Below are 21,461 nucleotides of genomic sequence, written 5' to 3' on the forward strand. Positions count from 1 at the left end.
TTGTATTAATTATGTATGCATCATGCGTATTTACCTTATAGTTTCGATGCATTTAATGAAGAATAATTATGTTGTGTTTTGATATTACATTGTTACAATTAGGAACTATAGTGGATCAATCAACTCTCACCCGGAAGTGATCCGTGTAGTGAGACCTATGCTGTCGTAGTCGACGACGTACAATGTGACGACTGATGACCTGTCCAAGGCCAATCGCTGCAGATGACGTCATAGTGAGGAATCTGTTACGTAAGGTCTCACTACACGGATCACTTATAGTTCTTAATTGTGACACATGTTATGGTTCACATATTCACTTCTAGGAAATGGTGAAGAATTAAAACAATATGTATGTTTAATGGTAAGCCTTCTGGCTGTATTTTGCCCATGTTATTTTGTAATATTGTGCATCGACCTTTTGGGACATGGGTATATAGCGCAATTGACATCCGGAGTGAATCGGTTAATGAACCATCTGTTCGGACCGGTACTACAGCCAGATGCGGTCATATTATAGCAAACAAACTGAGACGGAAATGTTCTCAATTTTGGAGTGAAAATAAATGCTTATATAATGTATGTTCGCAATGGTGTATGTTGTTAGTGCCAACGAGAACCCGTTCTATTGGCAATCTTCGTTTGAAGTTGGGCAATTTAATATGTGTTTCAATGGCAGATGACATCTGTGTAGTGAGACCTAAGTGTAAGATGCGGAGATGGCGATCCTCGTTGGCTGTTGTGACGCGGGGTCGATGTTGCCTCTTCATGGTCTGTCTGCAGACCTGCCAGTCACCCTGTAACGCTGTATCAACCTGGTGATCGTCAATTTTGTGCAATTCAGGATTCTTGCCACATGGGCATAACTCGCACCCAACTGCACCATACCAATAGCTCTCTCTTTCTTCAGCAGTTAGCCTTGCCATGTTCTCTGGTGTTTCACTGTTGACTGAGGCATGTTCTAAGCAATGGCACCCCTTTTTTACACCCTTATGTGCACGAGTATCATGTTTCTCGTGCAGTATAAATTTGATGAATAAACTCATTTTGCACGTGCGGCATCGCCCAAACGCAGCAATGTGCGACTATTCGTCATTGATTGCATTATAACGAACAATACTGGAACCTATCTAACCTTCCATGAACGTGTATTGTGTTTATTTATCATAAAAATAATTGGTATACTTTCTTTTGATCGTCAGTTTATTCAAGCAGTAATTAAAGTAATATACCAACTGATAAATATCAAACAATATTTTGTATGTAAAAAAAAATGTCTGCTACCTTTGCACAACTCTTAATGACGTGCTACCTTGAGGTTCCAATATACCAAATCAATTCCTATGTTAACTGGGTGGGGGAATGTGGTGGACATACCATTTAAGAGATTCAATTAAAAAGATATATATATTAGGCCAAATAAAATTAATTTCTGGTCTGATCAGTGTGCGTGTTCATTTTGACCCTCGTGCGTCAACATTTTTTTTAAATCCCGCGGTATTGCGTCAATGTTTATATATATTTCTAACACAAAGGCACACATACATTTTCCCTCTGAACCAAGTAAATACTAAACAGTCCATTATTTTAGTTTCAGAGATACATGTTCGTAGGAACAATATCTGGAGAGGGAGGGGGCAAAATGTCTAGTAGTAGGGACAGTCTTGGGAGGGGTGGGGGAGAAGCCATATTATATATATATATATATATATATATATATAGATAGAGAGAGAGAGAGAGAGAGAGAGAGAGAGAGAGAGAGAGAGAGAGAGAGAGAGAGAGAGAGAGAGAGAGAGAGAGAGAGAGAGTAGAAGAATACAACCTATATTTTTGTACTGCAGGCCTGCTACAGACATATTTGCAAAAATAAATAAATAATAATAATAGAACTTATAATATTATAATTATTATATATATGTAATGTAACGGTATATAGGCCTACTTTTATTTTAAAATTTATGTATGGCAAAATAAATACAAGTATAGAGAATGTCAAAGTTACAATAAAATTAGATTAAATGAAAAATGAAGACCACACACATTTTATGATAAAACGAGTACATGTATACTCTTTATTGAAGAACTGGATGCATCAGTTTCTTTTTTTCATGGATATCGATGGAATTGTGTATTTTATTTATAGTATAATGTGGAAATTTTATCATTGCATATACTTTAACCATTTGTTTGCTATTAACGTCGGTTAGTGTCGACAAGCAACAACATTAAACTCAACATAGTCACATGGCGTTCCATCAGGTTTGTCACGTTTTAGTGCATCTACCCAGAAGCGGCGTCTGGTCTCATCTTTTCGAAATTTATAAAACAAGATCTGCTCAATGGGTAGGTGTAAACCACTTGCAACGACCAGTGATCCATAACTGGTTCAACAAAGGCCATGGTTTGTGCCATCCTGCCAGTGGGAAGCGCAAATAAAAGATCCCTTGCTGCTAATCGGAAAGAGTAGCCCATGTAGTGGCGACAGCGGGTTTCCTCTCAAAATCTGTGTGGTCCTTAACCATATGTCTGACGCCATATAACCGTAAATAAAATGTGTTGAGTGCGTCGTTAAATAAGACATTATTTTCTTTTTTTTCATATTATGATCTATACAGCCAACTGCACAACATTTTATAGGCATCTTGGCCGTTAACTGCTGTAAATGATCGACGAAAGTTGTCTCATTTCACTATCAAACCATAGGCAACTACGGAAAAGCTTCACCGCGTCACGTGATAAACAATGGCGGCCAGGGGTCGAAGCACCCGTATGTTCGGTTCCGAGAATACGTCACAGTGTAATCAATTTCCATCGTGCTGGGTTTTTTTTTATTGGACGTATGGCACTGCATGGTGACCTGGTCATCACCTAGGAGCAGCCAGTCGTATGTCTTGAAATTGTTAACATAAATTCAGATTCAATTCAAATCATTTATTTTATATATAGATCATATAAAATGGCATGCATACATTGGACAACATAATATAAGAACATACAATGGTTAAATCAGATATTTAGTAATGATGGCAATGATTATATACGTAATATGTACGTGGGTAAACAATTATGTGTTATCATAAATAATGCATGATGTTCCCACCAACAGGTGTGTAAGAAAACTGTATAACACATAAAAGTCGAGTTGACTGATACGTAACGCTGCTTATATAATATTACATCAGTTTTATTAGTAAACGTTAACTTCAGCGGCAATATGAATTTATTTGGTACATTGGAACCTGAAATCAACTGGCAGTCTGTCAAACTCAATATAATAAGCGGAACATTAAAAAACCAGCAGTAGACAAATGCTATCATGGCGACGTGCGATCATTCTGTCGTTGAATATTTTCCTGGCAACGACGGCCATCATTGTGGCTACTGTGGTTCAGATAACACCAATTGTTCTCATGGTAGACTTTTTTTTTTATAACTAGTATTATAATTAATTTCATGGGAATATATAGTCTGATCTTGTCGCAAACCTTTTTGTAGCACTTTTACAAGTTTTAGGCCAAGAGAATGAAAGTTACCATCGACGTCCCAAACTGCGTTCATCTAACGACAAAAACACGAATACGATATTTACGGAAATACTATTCTACATTTTTCAGCTACAGTACGTGAAACAAAATAAATTTCAATCAAGTAACGTAAAAAATCTACAATGTGGACGTAAAACAAATCCATTCTAATAAATAAAAGTGAAACCCCCTCCGTTAAACAGGAAAGGGTGTGACATTTCTAACTGTCCAGGCGCATGTGTTTGCAAAAAGTATCGTACTGCGCATGTGCGGTTCGTCATTTTTAAGGCAACTACATGAAAACATATGTTTCTTAATTACGGTATGCACAGTTGCCGAACACTTAATTTATTAATTTTTTAAAAGGAAAAATTAAATTTATCAAGCGTTCTGGTTCCGGTCGGCATTTTATCAACACACATCGCTCACACTTGATGTCAATACTGATAGGCATTACGTTGATACCTGCGAATAATTTGTAAAATATAATTTTTTTAATGAATTGATTCTAAATTAACACAATTTATATACTCAAAATTATTTACAACTGTTATGAATGGATTATGAATACTATTCACTACAACAGAGGCACAAAAATGTAGCATACCTTTTGCAGATCGAATATAATAATTGAAAAGAAATTCTAACAACAGGGGTCTTAAAAATCGTAAAAATTAAATTCTTTGGCCTTGTGACATGCACCGAATGTTAATTCATCTTTCTCCATTTTAAGTCAATTTCTACGAGTCATGTAGACCCGATATCGGTAATTTTAAGGAATAAACAAAAACGACTTAGTAAAATTTATGGTTTTAGGGGTTTGTAAAGTTTTGTATTTAGATACTTAATTTTCTCAACTTTATTGTTTATAAAAATGTTCCTGAACTGTGAAGAAAAACCTCATAAATGAACGACATGCCGATGACAACAAATCGGATGTTGATTGAGCGAACCGTGCACGAGAAAACAAAGTGAACGGAATTTGAAGCATAACGCAGTTAGGGACGTTGACGATATACCATCGACATCTCAAACTGCGTTCACATAACGACAAAAACACGAATACGTTATTTACGGAAATTCTATTCTACATTTTTCAGTTACAATACGTGATAACAAAATAAATTACAATCAGTTAACATAAAAAAATCAACAATGTGGACGTAAAACAAATCCATTCTAGTAAACAAAAGTGAAGCACCCTCCAGTAAACAGGAAAGAGTGCAATGTTTCTAACTGCATTCAGGGGTATGCATTCAGACCTTGCTTTTTAAGGTGTGCGATCGCGCTCGTACAGCGCATGTAATTTCAATCTGGTGAGTGTAAAAAATAATGCACGTTACACTTAACAAACAGCGCACGTAAAATAATTTTGTATATTGATTGCCACTATTTACCTTATGTAGCTGATAGAAAGATCTGTTTAATAATACTAGAAAAAAATGTTACGAGAACGGTAGCATCCATGCAAGATTTTAATATATGACTGGTACTTATCTTTGCTATACAAATCCGAAAAGACAGGTTTAATAGACATCTTCGAAGACATACCAATCCGATCAAAATTCTTTGTCTATTTAATTTATTATTAATTAGAAACAGTCCACTTTTGTAAGGTAATAGGTCACAACTTCTGATAAGGATAACTAATTTATACTGTTCATATAGTTTTATGACAAAAAGAGAAATGGGATTGAATTAAATAGTGGCTTCTGTAGCCTACACAAATGAACTCGTTACGGAAATCAGCGAAGTTGGTAAAATTGTCTCGATTAGTTCTTAACTCTTAGCCTACAAAGCTTACGTGAGTTCCCGAAAATGGCAATCATGTAATTTTATACTTTCTTTAAAAAAAATAAAAAAATTAATTAGACGGAATAATAAAAAGAAGAAAACAAAATGATAATAGGTATGTAGGAATAAGCCTAGGTATTTTGTTTACGTCTATTATTTTTCTTTTTTATCTTTAAAAAAAATCAAATAAAACTTCATTTAAATATTTGTATTTCAGCCAGAGGTTAATAAATGTGCATATGTTATTTAGATATGTATATATGTACACATTATAGTAACAGTAATCAATGATCATTTCTGACTAATTTTTGTTTCGTTTGTTAGAAAGTCACAGACCATGTGACTGGAACATGATTTGATGTGCAGTACTCTGTGGCATATTAACAAATCAGAGCTATCGGGGTCAGATTATGTTTACTCTTGGAATTCTGCACACACACGATGGTCTGCTTGACAACTTATTACGCATTGATGATGGTGTCTAAAATTATAGTTTTTTTTTTATTATCTTTATTATGGTATCCCACGTTTGGAATAAAATCCTTTGCAATGACAGATTTTTTCAGAGTTTGTGTATTTTGTTATTAACAACATTGGGGCCATTCTAGATCAATGACGTAATGCCGTCAGAACTGTTCGTAACTTGTAGCGGTAGGTTAAATGACGTGAAATGTTGAGGGAGGGAGATTGGTTGCGTAATTGTTGAATTAAAAATGCCACGTGAATGTCAATGTCCCAACTATCACTATCAATTGAAGTAATTATAGGCCCACGTTTCACGAGTTATTATTATAATTTTTTTTTAATGTTTTAATAATATGAGTCAGTAGTGCACCCCTGATATGCTTGGGTCGTAGTTCATGAACCTCCTCAGAACCAGTGTTTTTTCCCCATCCAAACTATCCTAATCATGTTCGTTGTACATAATAATCAAATTCAAGACAAGTTGATTCCTATATATGTTTAGCTGCACGTTCATCAAACCATCTAACACTGAAAAGGTATATATATATAACTGTGTGCATCAAATTATCTGAATAGTACATATTGTAATTAAAAAATCAAATGGTCTGCATCAGTGTATACATGTCATAATTATATTTCTATAGTACTACTCCTGAAACTTTTTAATAAACTATAACTCCATTCCTGAAAAGGGAAAAGAAGTCAGACTACAGTAATGAACCAAACAACATAAAATTAGAAGAAAACATTATTGGTTTATTGGTTCATTTTTGCAACATATGTCTACATTTACATGTACTAATTACTAAATTAATAAATGCTTGATTTTCACTTTCCTTAGCATTTTGACGAATGCGATTTTTCACTCGCCTAAGTGTTTTCAGGTGTGGGATTTTTCACTCGCCTTTGTTTCTCAAAAGGTAAGGAATGTGCATTTGCAAAAAGTATCGTACCACGCATGTGCGGTTCGTCATTTTCCATTTTTAAGGCCACTATTTGAAAAAATATATGTTTTTGAAATATGTACACTGGACGAAAACTTGTTTCATATTTTTTAAAAAGGATAAATTCAGTTTGTCACGCGATCTGGTCCGGTCAGCCTGTTACCAATACCCATCGCTAAAAGTTGATGTCAATACAGTTAGGCATTATGTTCATACCAGTGAATAGATTGTAAAATATCAATTTTCAAATGAATTGATTTGTAATTAACACAATTTATACCCTCAAAATTATTTACAATTGTTACGAATGGATTATAAATAATATTCATTACAGTAGAAGCACACAAATATAGCATACCTTTTGCAGATCGAATTTCATAATTGAAAACACATTTTAACAATAGGTTTCTTAAAATCACCAAAATTAAATGATTTTGCCTTGTTGGTCTAGCATGTGACACGCACTGAATGTTAATTCATCTTCCTCCATTTCAACTCAATTTCCACGAGTTTAGGGAATAAAAAAAAAACGACCTCGTAAAATTATTGGTTTTAAGGATTTGTAAAGTTTTGTATTTAGATATTTACTTGTCTGAACTTTGTTACTGAAAATGTTCACGAACTGTGAAGAAAAACCTCACAAATGAACGACAAGCAGACCGTGCACGAAAAAACAAACCGAACAGAGTTGAAAGCATAACACAGTTACGGACCGTGACGATACTTTTTTGCTGATTCATAATAAATAATAAATATTAGCAAGTGCGGGCCAACTGGCTCCCTAATACGCACTTGCACACACACTCAGAGGGAGTCGGACAAAAGAATACCGGCTCACTCTACCCAATCCCAAAACGGCAAAAGGTTCCAGCAAGGAGCTATCAGGTCCACTAACTGCGTTATGCGCCATCTCCATTCAGTTTGTTTTCTCGTGCACAGTTTGCAATTCTAACCAACATCCGATTGTTGTCGTCTGCTTGTCGTTCAGGTGTGAGGTTTTTCTTCACAGTGCATGAACATTTCCATTAACAATAAAGTTCAGACAAGTATCTAAATACAAAACTATACAAACCCCTAAAACCATTCATTTTACTGAGTCATTTTTGTTTATTCCTTAAAATTACCGAAATATTGGGTCCACATGACTCGTAGAAATTTACTTAAAATGGAGGGAAATGAATTAACATTCGGTGCATGTTGTTATGGCGTTCTAATAAAATGGATGATCCTTGTTGGCGTTGTTAATCTTGTTTAATTTAACAAGTTTATTTACTTGATGTTCTAAGAGATAACAACATGGTGTCAGTCTAAGAACATTTTGGCTGAAGTTTCGAACAGTGAAGACGTCGGAATGGCGTGAAACAACTGATTTTCTTGGTGAACTTTAAATTAAAAAAAAAATTACATAGCATAAATTTGAATGCGCATGTCCGCACTAGCCGGCAATATCTTTACGCTGGATATTCTGTGAGTAAATCTAAACAAACTTTAGCGAAGTTAGCCAATGTGACTGTGTCGAGTGAGTTTACATTGATTAAAATTAACATTTAAACAAACTATTACTGTCCCCAAGTGACGTAATGTTCCTTAGTGGAATACAGATGTAATACTTAGATGTGATGCAAAACTCGTGAATAGTTTCTGCTGGAAAAACCCCAAAACCGTAACTGTTCTATACTTCTTAATAAGAAAAGATCATTAGCATCCAATAATGATGGATAAAATCAATTCACCTGAAGAAATGTGTTTTGATGGAGAAAATGTTGCAGATAAGTGGCGTATAGATGGGAGATATCCGTACACTTGGTCATGGCTGCAGTAATGAATGAAAAGAGTGAGGAACAGAAGTGTGCAATGTTTCTGTATCTGATTGGAGAACCGGCCTCGGTGGCGTCGTGGCAGGCCATCGGTCTACAGGCTGGTAGGTACTGGGTTCGGATCCCAGTCGAGGCATGGGATTTTTAATCCAGATACCGACTCCAAACCCTGAGTGAGTGCTCCGCAAGGCTCATTGGGTAGGTGTAAACCACACTTGCACCAACCAGTGATCCATAACTGGTTCAACAAAGGCCATGGTTTGTGCTATCCTGCCTGTGGGAAGCACAAATAAAAGATCCCTTGCTGCCTGTCGTAAAAGAGTAGCCTATGTGGCAACAGCGGGTTTCCTCTCAAAATCTGTGTGGTCCTTAACCATATGTCTGACGCCATATAACCGTAAATAAAAATGTGTTGGGTGCGTCGTTAAATAAAACCTTTCTTTCTTTCTTTCTTTCTGATTGGAGAAGAAGGAAGGGAGATATATAACACTTTTTCATTTGAAGAAAATAAACTAAAATTACATTTGAAGAAAATTAACAGAACAAACTTGAACCATTGTTTTCCAAGTTTCAGTATTACTGTAACCCGAAAAAGAACCTAACAATTGAATGTGATCGCTTTACCAGTCCGTACCAAGGCTGCACTGAACCAGTCGAGAGATGGGTAACAGATTTGAAATCTCTAGTTCATGTGAATATGGAACACTTGAACAAAGTTTAATACAAGATCGTGGTGTGAACTGTCCTAAAACTAGAGAACATTTAATGCGTGAAGATGACCTTGATCTTGACAAAGCTGTTAAGATTATACGTGCCAATGAACTTTCTCAAGAACAAGTTAAACAAATTGGTAGTGTTGTTACTACATGTAGTTCAAATAATGTCGAAAATTCAAATGTTAATGCTGTTGTATGCACAGGTACCAAAACCCACCACACACTATATGTACCCAACCCTGGGAAGGGGATTCCCGAATAAGAGTTGTAAACCACCTAATAAACAGATATGTGGAAAATGTGTCAAGTCTCATCACAGGGGTAACTGTCCAGCCCATGGAAAAACGTGTTTCAAATGTGTAGGAATAAGAGGGTATACCAAATTGATAATACAGAGATCATCCAGCACAAAATCAATGATCACGAGAGTGAGGGAGCTATGTTTAATATTATCTTTAACGTAAAATGATGGAAGTTGAAAAGTGACATTCCAGGCTCAGTGGGTTGGTGTAAACCACTTGCACCGACCAGTGATCCATAACTGGTTCAACAAAGGCCATGGTTTGTGCTATCCTGCCTGTGGGAAGCGCAAATAAAAGATCCCTTGCTGCTAATCAGAAGAGTAGCCCATGTAGTGGCGACAGCGGGTTTCCTCTCAAAATCTGTGTGGTCCTTAACCATATGTCTGACGCCATATAACCATAAAATAATGTTTTGAGTGCATCGTTAAATAAAACATTTCTTTCTTTCTTTCTATTGTAGTGAATAGTATTCATAATCAATTCATAACAGTTGTAAATAATTTTGAGTTTATAAATTGTGTTAATTAAGAATCAATTCATAAACAAATTGTATTGTACAGTCTGTTCACTAATATTGACAGTATTGACATCAAGTGTAAGCGATGGATGTTAGTAAAATGCAGAACAGACCAGAATTCTTGACAAACTGAAGTTTTCCTTTTAAAAAAATATTAAATAAAGTGTTCATCAATTGTGCATAGTTAAGAAACATATAATTTTTCATATATTGGCCTTAAAAATTAAAAATGACAAACTGCAAATGCGCGTTACGATACATTTTGCAAACACCTGTGCCTGAACACAGTTGAAAATGTTACACTCTTTCCAGTTTACTGGAGGGTGCTTCACTTTTGTTTACTAGAATGGATTTGATTTACGTCCACATTGTAACAGATTCATTGTTGAATTTTTATGTTAACTGATTGCAATCTATTTTGTTTCATGTATCGTATCTAAAAAATGTAGAACAGTATTTCAGTAAATATCGTATTCGTGTATAGGTCGTTAGGTGAACACAGTTTGAGACGTTGATGGTACCTTTCAATCAAATATAGTCAATCCCACAGGGAAAGCCTTTTTTTCATGCTATGAAATTAACTACAAGTTATATATTTGATTCTGAGCCGATAGTAATTTTTAAAAACTTTTCGTCTTAAATCAAATTATTTACCATAAACATTTTTGTAGGAGGATGGGATGGACTATACAGGCCCGTGCATAGAAATTTATATGGGGGTATGCGTAATCAATGTTTCAAAGGGTCCCGCCCCCCCCCCCCCCCCCCCCCCCCCCCCCCCCCCCCCCGGAAATTAAAAAAAATGTAGATTGCAGAAGATGCATTTTCCTGCATTCTGGGAAGTAAATTTGTCACATCGTCGGACTATTTTAAATTTTTTTTACACATCCACGGACGGACCTCAGCAGACTATGGGGGGTGCATTCGCATCCCCCTGCGTATGGGCCTGCTGTAAGTGAAATCAACCAATTAGCTCCATTTTCAAATTTGATTAACCAATCTAAATTATGCGTCAAAATTACCTTCAAGAAATTATGCAACATTTTCTATTGTCTTTAATCCTACAGGACATTTGCAAATTCAATAGCATCAAAGCCAACCAATGCTTGCTACCGATCCCGATCAAGCTGCTTGTGCTCCCTTACACATGCCAGCATATGGGCGAACTATTCTTCCACCCATCCCAAACCTTTTCTCTCCTTTCCCTACTTTTGAGTTCTATTTCATTTTTGTCCTCAACATTCCAGTCCTTGTCTTGGTAACCATAGCAAGTTCTTATCTCTTCTGGCCATCAGTACCACACACCTGCAATTTTCCATCAGCATATATATAAATGTGACATATTTTTAAGTTTTACCTATTTAATATTAAATTATTAATGTCCACCTTTTTTATTTTATTTTAGCCATTTGTGATCACAAAACATGAATTACATTTCAGATAGCTTGTTGCATTTGACCACATAAATTTCACCATTGATCTCTTTTGACTGGGTTTTAGTGGGTTGACTTTATTAATGTACTACTTATCGATTATAATAATAGTTTAAAAAATCTATTTGCAGTGTTCTACGTTGCAACCAAAATGTTGACGTGGCGACCGATTGAATTTATTGTCATCGCCATCTGGCGACTGACTCCAAAAACCGTAACGTCTAAGTTAAATTATTTGCCATGTACGTTCAGAGTCCTGTCATGTGCAGTCGGAACACTTCGTTATTTACGAAGTTGTCCGATTGATCACTGTGAATTCCGTATTAATTTTCGGTACCATTCGGAACTTATCGCGAAAGCAATCCAGATATTTCGATTGGTGTATTATTTTAATGCACACAACCATTTGGAATATCTCAATTGATATGGATTTCTGGATCATGTATGTAATAAAGAAGTTCTGAATACTGTATTGTACTATACATAACCAATTCACTATGGTACATAGTGGTGGTTGCATTCGATTGAAGAACGTGAGTACAAAATCAAGTAAGGTTTGCTCACTCACTGTTCATACTATACACATTGTAATCAAATCAATCTGAGAAATCTGCAGCTGAAACTGAAACAGAGCCAGCCAAAAACCGTAGAATATTTAATGAAACTTGACTTTCAGTTTCCGTGGCTTCGGCATGACGATAATACTGACACAAAGCGCTATACGGTAGGATGCGTAGGGGGAAAAAAAAGCAGTCATGTGAGGCATAAAATTATAATTACAGTCCCTCCAACCTCCCTCATGTGATCAATTCTGAAATGGTCCTAATTTCAAATTCATGATTGAGTGAAAACTGAACAATTTCATTGTTTCAAACTATTTATTTAATCCAGCAGCATAAGTCATGTATAATGTTTAAATGGTTACAACACATGCATAAATGATACAAAAAGAGTAGTGTGGCTTGTAACATTTTAAGCTTGGTGAGTAAACTTTTTTTGTCCACTAGCCAAAGAAGAGTAGGTTATAAAGCGGAGCGTAGAACACTGATTTGGCACAAATGATATGATGATTGATTATAAAAATCCATAATCGATTGTGTGGGAAAATATTAACTCTAATTGTACCTCCAGTTTTGATGATGGAATTGATGTATATATGTTGGTGTTGGTGTTTATTTTCACATGTACATAAAGAACAACATATATTAAATAGTTAAACGATCAAATTAGCCATTTGTAGGCTCTATATCCTGGTATTTAACACAAAATAGGTGCATGGTTCTTGTCATTCAAATCCTTATGTTCCTATAAAAAAAAGTATAATTCTAACCGATTGTGTAATCAAAAGTTGATCAGTTGGTGCCAACTAATTATAACTGATGATCAGTGAGGAAGGAAGAAGGAAGGAAATGTTTTATTTAATGACACACTCAACACATTTTATTTACAGTTATATGTCGTCGGACATATCGTTAAGGACCACACAGATATTGAGAGAGAAAACCTGCTGTCACCATTTCATGGGCTACTCTTTCTGATTAGCAGCTAGGGATCTTTTATATGCATTATTCCACAGACAGGATAGTACGTACACCAGTTGTGGAGCACTGGCTGGAATGAGAAATAGCCCAATGGGCCCACCGACGAGAATTGATTCTAGACGGACCGCGCATCAGGCGAGTGCTGTACCACTGAGCTACGTCCCACCCACATGATTGATAATGAAATTCCAACCAGTTCCTAACACAAGTTGATGTAAACTTATCCTTTTAAACATTATTACACCATTATACTGTTTACAGCAAACAACTAACAATTCTCTATATTTCAGGCATGTGGGCACACACCATGACTGTAGAGGATTATGAACAGCTCGTTTACCGTGGATGGAGAAGGCATGTATAGACTGAATCACGTAGTTGAGTGTTTACTAGAATGGATTGAAAATAATTAAATATTTATCATTAGAATCCATGGGTATAACACCAGATGGTTTACAGTGGATGGAGAAGGCATGTATAGACTGAATCACGTAGTAAAAGTGCATACTAAAATGGGTTGAAAATAATTATTATTAAAATGGGCATAACCACCAAATAGTTTACCGTGGATGGATTAAATCACTAGTAAAAGTGTATACTTGAATGGACTGAAAATAATTCATTATCATTAGAATTCATTGGTATAACCAGCAGATGGGTTCAACCAGATACCCTGTACATGTACCGTAGATTTTCCATTTGCATTATGTTTTACATTTACTGTCTACTTGTAGGTCCATGCTAAATATTTGGTGTTTAGTTCAGTTTCTTAAAAACTAAGTGCAAGATCAACTAAATTTTACTCAACACTTTAAATAAATAATCCATGTAGATGTATCTTGTGCATATACACACACACACACACACACACACACACCACACACACATATACTACCTATCAAGAATCAAGGTTGGGTAAAATAATTCTACAGTTGTTAAAAATAAATAAAAATCTTACAATTCTCTGTTGTTTAATTTTAGAAGTGGATGCTACTGCTACAAACCAACGCTGAGTATTGCGTGTTGTCCCATGCAGACTATTCGGATGGATGCCCCAAACTTCAGTATAAGTAAAAGTCAAAAGAAAGTCATCAAGATGGTGAACAGATACCTCATCCATGGCATAAAGAAAGGAGAGAGCTCTTCAGATCACGAGGCGTGTGTGCGAGATCTTCACCACAATGAGACGAAACGCTCGAGTCAAGTGTTAGCCGACTTGGATGCCTCGAGTCTCAGGTTGAAAGGCAGCAAGAAGCAGAATGAGTCTGGTGATAGCATCAGCGTAAAACACAAGACGGAATCGACAGCGAAGACAAGTCTTACAGAAGATAAACAGTCTGCGGAAGTGGCATCGGAACACGGTGTAGCAACCGCAAGGAAAGGCAAAACATACAAACCAGGTGAATGTTTCATCATGTCCCCTTTAGTGTTAAGCCACATTTCAAAAATATTTTACCACACATGCAGCTTGTTTTGTCCCATGTCTAGCCATGTAATATGTTTTATTACACATACATCTTCTTTTTCTTTTTTTCACACCCATTGGAGTTATATATTTTTTGATATCACACAGCAATAACAAATGTGTTATTGATTTAAAGACATGCTCCTAGGTGATGACCTCGCAGCCACAGCCATAGTTTCCAAGGAAATAAGTACAATTGAAATTGATTGATCTATGACATATAGGTTAATGTGGAACTGATTGCTATGTGTTAATTGCCAGTGCTGTAAATAATTTTAAGTTGGAAAACTTTAAAGACGGTTTTTGAAGCTATCTTAGCGCTAAAAAGTCATAAAACAACACATGCCATAGTGACATCGTAGCTTACAATGGTTTTACGATTTCGTAGTGCTAAGATAGCATAAAAATGTGGGCCCTGGTTTTTGAGAATGTAAGAAATAGATACCACATTTGTATCCAACTTCTTTTGCTCATGAGATGTTTTGAAACAAATGTTTTGTTAGATAAATGGTATTTAATGGCCACTCATATAGCATTCTCCATTTCCCCTGCAGAAAAGATCCCTAACCTGTTGCCTAAGAATTAAAAATACATGATTACAACATACAGTTTGTTTTACCACTCATCAAGTCCATGTCAAACATGTTTTTAATTCAGAGTATCCTTACACAGGGCTTCTAGATTATGGTAGCTCCACTCTCATGGCTAGTGATATTCCGTGTTTGGCTAGAAAATAACTACTATTGCCATGCCTGTTTTTTAAATATGAATATCCTGCCCACATCCCAACCCCCCCAGTGTTAGTGTTTTTAAGCTCCATCTCCCTCTTTTGGTAACATATTTGATTATTACTAGTATTTAGTAAAATTATATTAACTTTAAGTAATGTAGAGCTAGTAAATTTTTAATCATGGCTAGTAAATTTCTAAAATTATTGATCCCATGGCTAGTGGATTTTATAAAAATTCGAGAAAAATATACATATGGCTGGCTCATATAGTGTTACCACACGTCTAGTAATAATTTAACACTCAGTTTCATTAGGCTGGCTCATATAGTGTTACCACACGTCTAGTATTTAACAGTTTCATTTGGCTGGCTCATATAGTGTTACCACATGTCTAGTATTTAACACTGTTTCATTAGGCTGGCTCATATAGTGTTATCACACGTCTAGTATTTAACACTGTTTCATTTGGCTGGCTCATATAGTGTTACCACACGTCTAGTATTTAACACTGTTTCATTAGGCTGGCTCATATAGTGTTATCACACGTCTAGTATTTAACACTGTTTCATTTGGCTGGCTCATATAGTGTTACCACACGTCTAGTATTTAACACTGTTTCATTAGGCTGGCTCATATAGTGTTATCACACGTCTAGTATTTAACACTGTTTCATTAGGCTGGCTAATATAGTATTACCAGACGTCTAGTATTAATTTAACACTCGGTTAAAATGTCTACTCTTGTTTGTTTATTTTGTAGTTTATTGTTGACTGCAATTATAATCTGAATGGAAGTTTTAAGATTTCAGATCAAACTTTAAATGATGCTAAATATTGTCTGATCTTCAAATTCAATGTTCGATAGGTGTGGGACTTGATCCAAATAAACCAAAATGTGGGAAAGCAAAGCTGATCCGGCTAGAAAAAAAGAAAAAAAAGCTGGTCGTGGAGTCATCGGTTTCTGAGGATCAAACAGACTCTGTGTCTACTGCTGAGATATCACCAAGTAACAGTAAGGTAACTAGAATAAACCAGTCAGTAAACATTAAAAACCAAAATTATGATTAATATAGCTATACTGAATTTTAAACAAGAAACTCAAAGAAAAATATGATAGAAAAGGAGTAAGTTAAAGATATTTGTTAAGGACACCTGGGTTAGAGAGAGAAGCAACTATTTTAATATTAGCCTTACAGATGTTAGCCGATTTCAAGTTTTCAAACGGTTACCGATGGTTAGTTTGGTCTGTCGGCAAGCCTGATTTCTTGGAATGACTACTTATTTTCTATATTTTCTGGTGTAAAAATTCCTAATTTTTACATCTTTTTTTGTATAGATTTCATTATTACTTTCATTTTAACATAACAGCAACACATTAATTATCAGTTACTTAGTACTATTTGTTTTGATTAAATTTTATTTTAAGTAGTAGTATTTGATGTCGAAATATTACGATCCGAGTGTATAATTTGGAATATGATGGTTGATAAATAATATCTATGCCTATTTTGATCACACTTCTCTCCTGTTTTACCAGGTTAGGGAGAAGTCACTTCTCGTACTTTTTCAATTCTAGATGAGGACCCGCACATTATTTATGTTGATGTGATGGATTATGCAAAAATTAAATTAGTTACCTGAATTTATTTTTGCATAAACGATAAATGGGTTATGCAAATTTTCTATTCTTAGAAGTCTGAAATAAGGTGCTTGATATTCATTTTGGTAATATATTTTAATCACCACAAGTTAAGAAATTTGTTGTTTTAGAAAATGTTAAAAAGAGAAAATGAACGTAAAAGTGTGGAGGAGTACCTTGCTGAACCAGAGAAGGCTGAAAGTGTTGCACACAAACTGGAGGTAGGTTTTTACAGATAGCATTTTCAAGTAATACCTTTGTAGTACTGTTGATCTTCTTAATGCATCAACCATTTTAACTGACAATCATTTCTATTCTCATTCTTGACTTGTTGAATCAAATAATACCCCAACATTTAAGGTCTTTCAGCAAATATAAAAATATTTCTTACATTCATTAAGGTACCATAATTTTATGTGTATAGCGCGAAAATTGCCCCCCTGCAGCTTATCTGCTGCTGCGGGTTATACAATTTTTTTTTAACGCAATAACCATTTATTGTCAAAAGCAGCTTATCTGATGTTGAGACAAAAATTTAAAAAAAAGCATGGTATGTCAAAATTTAATTGAACTGTTTATATTGATGAACATGTAAACTGCACCAGCTATATCCATATCTAACCTAATCAGTCACAAATGATACTAATTCAGTCATGACATTTTAAAGGTGAAAACAACTCACTAATTGTGTTCACTAATTTGCAAGTATAAGCTAACACTCGGGGGGAAAATAACAATGCAAGCTAACCGCACATATCGGTAATTAAGATCATTGGGTGACAATGGCTGTTGTTTTCATCATCAGGTGTTAACTGCTCACGCTAATGCTGGCTATGTGTCGGAGCGGGCTATCTGATATATTTTGACAATTTTTTTTTTTTTTTTTTTTTCTATTTTCATTCTTGAATTGTTGAATCAAATAATTCCCCAACATTTAAGGTCTTTCAACAAATATAAAAGTATTTCTTACATTCATTTAACTGTAAAACTTAATTTTGTTAAAATATATACTACTCAAAAGAATTTAAGGGTCAGACGATATTTTCGACATTATTTTCTGAATGTCAATTATATTAGCTAGACCATAATGTCACGCATGGTATTGTTCCATTTTGACGAAAGTGGGTCTAAGCAACCCATAAATGAATTAAAATCCACTGTCATTGACACTGTCGACTAGTTCTAATGGCGAAAACATGCTTACATTTGCACGTAAATTAGGCGAAAGCGAAAGGTCTGCTAAGTGCCCATAACTTGCTTTTTCACAAAGCGCTTCATTTGCACGCTTTGCACGTGTATTCCATGTTCCCAATGCTGAATTTCCGTATAATTGGAGCTTGCGTTTGTGTACGGTGCACACTCCAAATTCGACAATGGTACGACTTCAACTGACTAACGAAGATCGAGGAAGGGCTATTGCTTGGCTTCAGGATGGCAATACGCAAAGAAATGTTGCTCTGAGACTTGGTGTCAGTCAGAGTGTCGTTGGCCGACTGTGGCAACGAATTCTGTTCGAAATCGTCCACGTTCGGGAAGACCCTGAAGCACTACAAATAGAGAGGACCGCTACATCACCAATATGGCTCTACGTCAACGCACAACCACTGCACGCCGATTACGTGACAATCTGCGGACTGCGACTGGAACTCGAGTGTCTGATCAAACCATACGCAATCGTCTGAGAGCCAATAATCTACGCTGCCGTCACCAGGCTGTTCGACCACCACTCCTACCACGTCACAGAACGGCCAGACGTCACTGGTGCACGATTCATCTGCGGTGGCAACGTGTTCAGTGGGGTCGAGTGATGTTTACTGATGAGTCCAGGTTTAGTCTCCAGTTCAACGACGGTCGGGTTCGTGTCTACAGACGTCCTGGGGAGCGCTTCGCTGACGTTAACGTTAGACAACGTCACCGGTTCGGTGGTGGCAGCGTCATGGTGTGGGGCGGCATCTCTATCCACCACAGGACCCCCCTCTATGTGGTGGATGGCAATCTGAATGGAATCCGCTATCTGAATGAGATTATCCGGCCGTTGGTTCTCCCAGGCCTTCAGCAGATTGGCGACGGGGCAGTTCTGCGGGATGACAATGCCAGACCCCACCGCGCCAGGGTGGTAACAGACTTTCTCAGACAACAAGGTATCGCCAGGATGGATTGGCCAGCATATTCGCCTGACTTGGCCCCAATAGAGCACGCCTGGGACGAATTAGGCAGGAGAGTTCGGGATAACCATACCCCTCCGGCCAACCTTCATGATCTGGGTCAACTTCTTATGGCAGAGTGGCAGGCCATTCCCCAAGAGTTCTTCAGACGTCTGATCAACAGCATGAGGCAACGATGTGTCGAGTGTATTCGCGCCAGGGGTGGATTCACACACTATTAAACGAATGTTCTAATGTGTAAAATCCATGTTTGACAACCTTCAACTTTAACAGCATGTCATGTGACTTTCTTGTATACAGTGACGTTTATTTGTGGTTTTTTGTAAATATGGAACAATAAATAAATTTTTTGGTGTAGTTTACATCATCAATCTAATACACTCAGAAACTTATTTGGTTATAAATTTTTGACCCTTAAATTCTTTTGAGTAGTATATATATATACTCTTCAAAAAAAGAAATGCAAAAGGGTACAAATGGGTTATAACTCCGATTTTATGTTTCCTACCGGTTCATGCTTTGTGAATATAAGGTCATTGCATGTCCCAAACACATTCCCACGGTTACATTCGATAAAACGCAGCTACTGTACAATAAAGTTCCAAAATGTGAATATTCGCAAAAACGCAGCCACGTGCAAACCATGTCACCACTGCACGTGCGTTGTCTGCACGTGCAACATGAACACCGACAGTATAAAAGTGCAGGGTGTTCGCTTGCCTGGCCTCTGTATCTGGCCGACAGTTGACAATCCAGGACATGCCACGTCTCAGTGAACCGCAGAGAAACAATGCCATCGGCCGACTAGACGCAGGCGAATCCAGAACGGCCGTTGCCAGGGCATTCCATGTGTCCCCAAGCACCATCTCCAGACTGTGGGACTGTTACCAGCAACATGGATCAACACGTGACCTCCCTAGATCCGGTCGACCACGGGTCACTACCCCCGGGCAGGACCGCTACATCCGGGTACGCCACCTTCGGGAACGATTGACTACTGCCACCTCCACAGCCGCAGAAATACCAGGTTTGCGCAGGATATCCGACCAGACCGTACGGAACCGCCTACGTGAGGTAGGAATTCGTGCCAGACGTCCAGTTCGAGGTGTCATCTTAACACCACAACACCGTCGACTCCGACTGCAGTGGTGCCAGATTCATCGACAATGGCCTCAACTGCGATGGAGACAGGTGTGGTTCAGTGACGAGTCCCGATTTCTGCTCCGACGTCATGATGGAAGATGTCGCGTGTATAGGCGTCGTGGTGAACGTTATGCGGCAAACTGCGTGCAGTAAGTGGACAGATTCGGCGGGGGTAGTGTCATGGTGTGGGCAGCCATCTCACACACTGGCAGAACTGACCTGGTCCACGTGCAGGGCAACCTGAATGCACAGGGCTACATTGACCAGATCCTCCGGCCACACATTGTTCCAGTTATGGCCAACGCCAACGCAGAGTGCCAACATGACAACGCCAGGCCTCACACAGCACGTCTCACAACGGCTTTCCTACAGAACAACAACATTAATGTCCTTCCTTGGCCATCGATATCTCCGGATTTGAACCCAATTGAGCATCTATGGGACGAGTTGGACCGACGCCTCCGACAGCGACAACCACAGCCCCAGACCCTTCCCGAACTGGCAGCAGCCTTGCAGGCCGAGTGGGCCACCATCCCCCGGGACGTCATCCGTACTCTGGTTGCTTCAATGGGCAGGCGGTGCCAGGCAGTTGTCAACACACCCGGTATTGACTCCAGATGACCTTGACCTTGGTGGTGTGTCCTATCACTTACTCACAATGGACTAGAGTGAATTGTGAACAATCCTGCAACATTTGGTAATTATCGGACTCACCATTCAATAATTAAATCAATTCTCCAAATGTTACGACAATGTGGTTTTGCATTTCTTCTTTTGAAGAGTATATATAATATTTGTCACCCATGTATAGGTAAGTTAAAATGTTGTTCCAGTCCATACACTAAAATATAAAATTTTGCAATTAAGTGCCTTCTTAATTCATTGCAATAATATTTTAAACCAATATGTAAATCAATAATTACAAAAATGCCCCATAATAGTATTAAAAAATCACTCCTGTAGAACACTGCCGGAAATGACTGAGTAAAATTCTCGGTAAAAACATTTGCCTGTAACTAGCAAACGTAATGAAGGGATCTCGCTTCACAGAAACCTACCACAAGATGACTCCCAGTGCAAGCGAAAGTGGGACTGACAGTGACTGCCAGGCTCAATTGTCATGCGATTCTTCTTTTTCGATGATGAATAGTGTAGTAATGATGACTGGACTAATATTTGTGTGACACAACAAATAATGCCTTATAAGTTTGAACCTGGTAAGTCTACCGAAGAACCACCGGCTTGACAGATGACGACGAAAATGGTCGTG

The 21,461-nt window shown here is 37.3% G+C and overlaps 1 protein-coding gene across 3 annotated transcripts in view; it reads left to right on the forward strand.

Moving 5' to 3' along the window:
- Positions 1-3,306: 3,306 nt before the first annotated feature.
- Positions 3,307-21,461, forward strand: part of LOC121372628 (arginyl-tRNA--protein transferase 1-like) — a 29,512-nt gene continuing 11,357 nt past the window's right edge. For all 3 annotated transcript variants that reach the window (XR_005957958.1, XM_041499056.1, XM_041499054.1), the window contains exons 1-5: positions 3,307-3,410; positions 13,341-13,404; positions 14,032-14,450; positions 16,110-16,261; positions 17,015-17,104. Coding sequence is in view for 2 of the 3 variants with exons in the window: in XM_041499056.1 (XP_041354990.1) it covers positions 3,314-3,410; positions 13,341-13,404; positions 14,032-14,450; positions 16,110-16,261; positions 17,015-17,104 (822 nt within the window). In the remaining variant the exon portion in view is untranslated. The remainder of the gene's footprint in view (positions 3,411-13,340; positions 13,405-14,031; positions 14,451-16,109; positions 16,262-17,014; positions 17,105-21,461) is intronic.

This window comes from Gigantopelta aegis, chromosome 4 (assembly GCF_016097555.1).
Source record: "Gigantopelta aegis isolate Gae_Host chromosome 4, Gae_host_genome, whole genome shotgun sequence".
In the NCBI taxonomy this organism is placed as follows: Eukaryota; Metazoa; Mollusca; class Gastropoda; order Neomphalida; family Peltospiridae; genus Gigantopelta; species Gigantopelta aegis.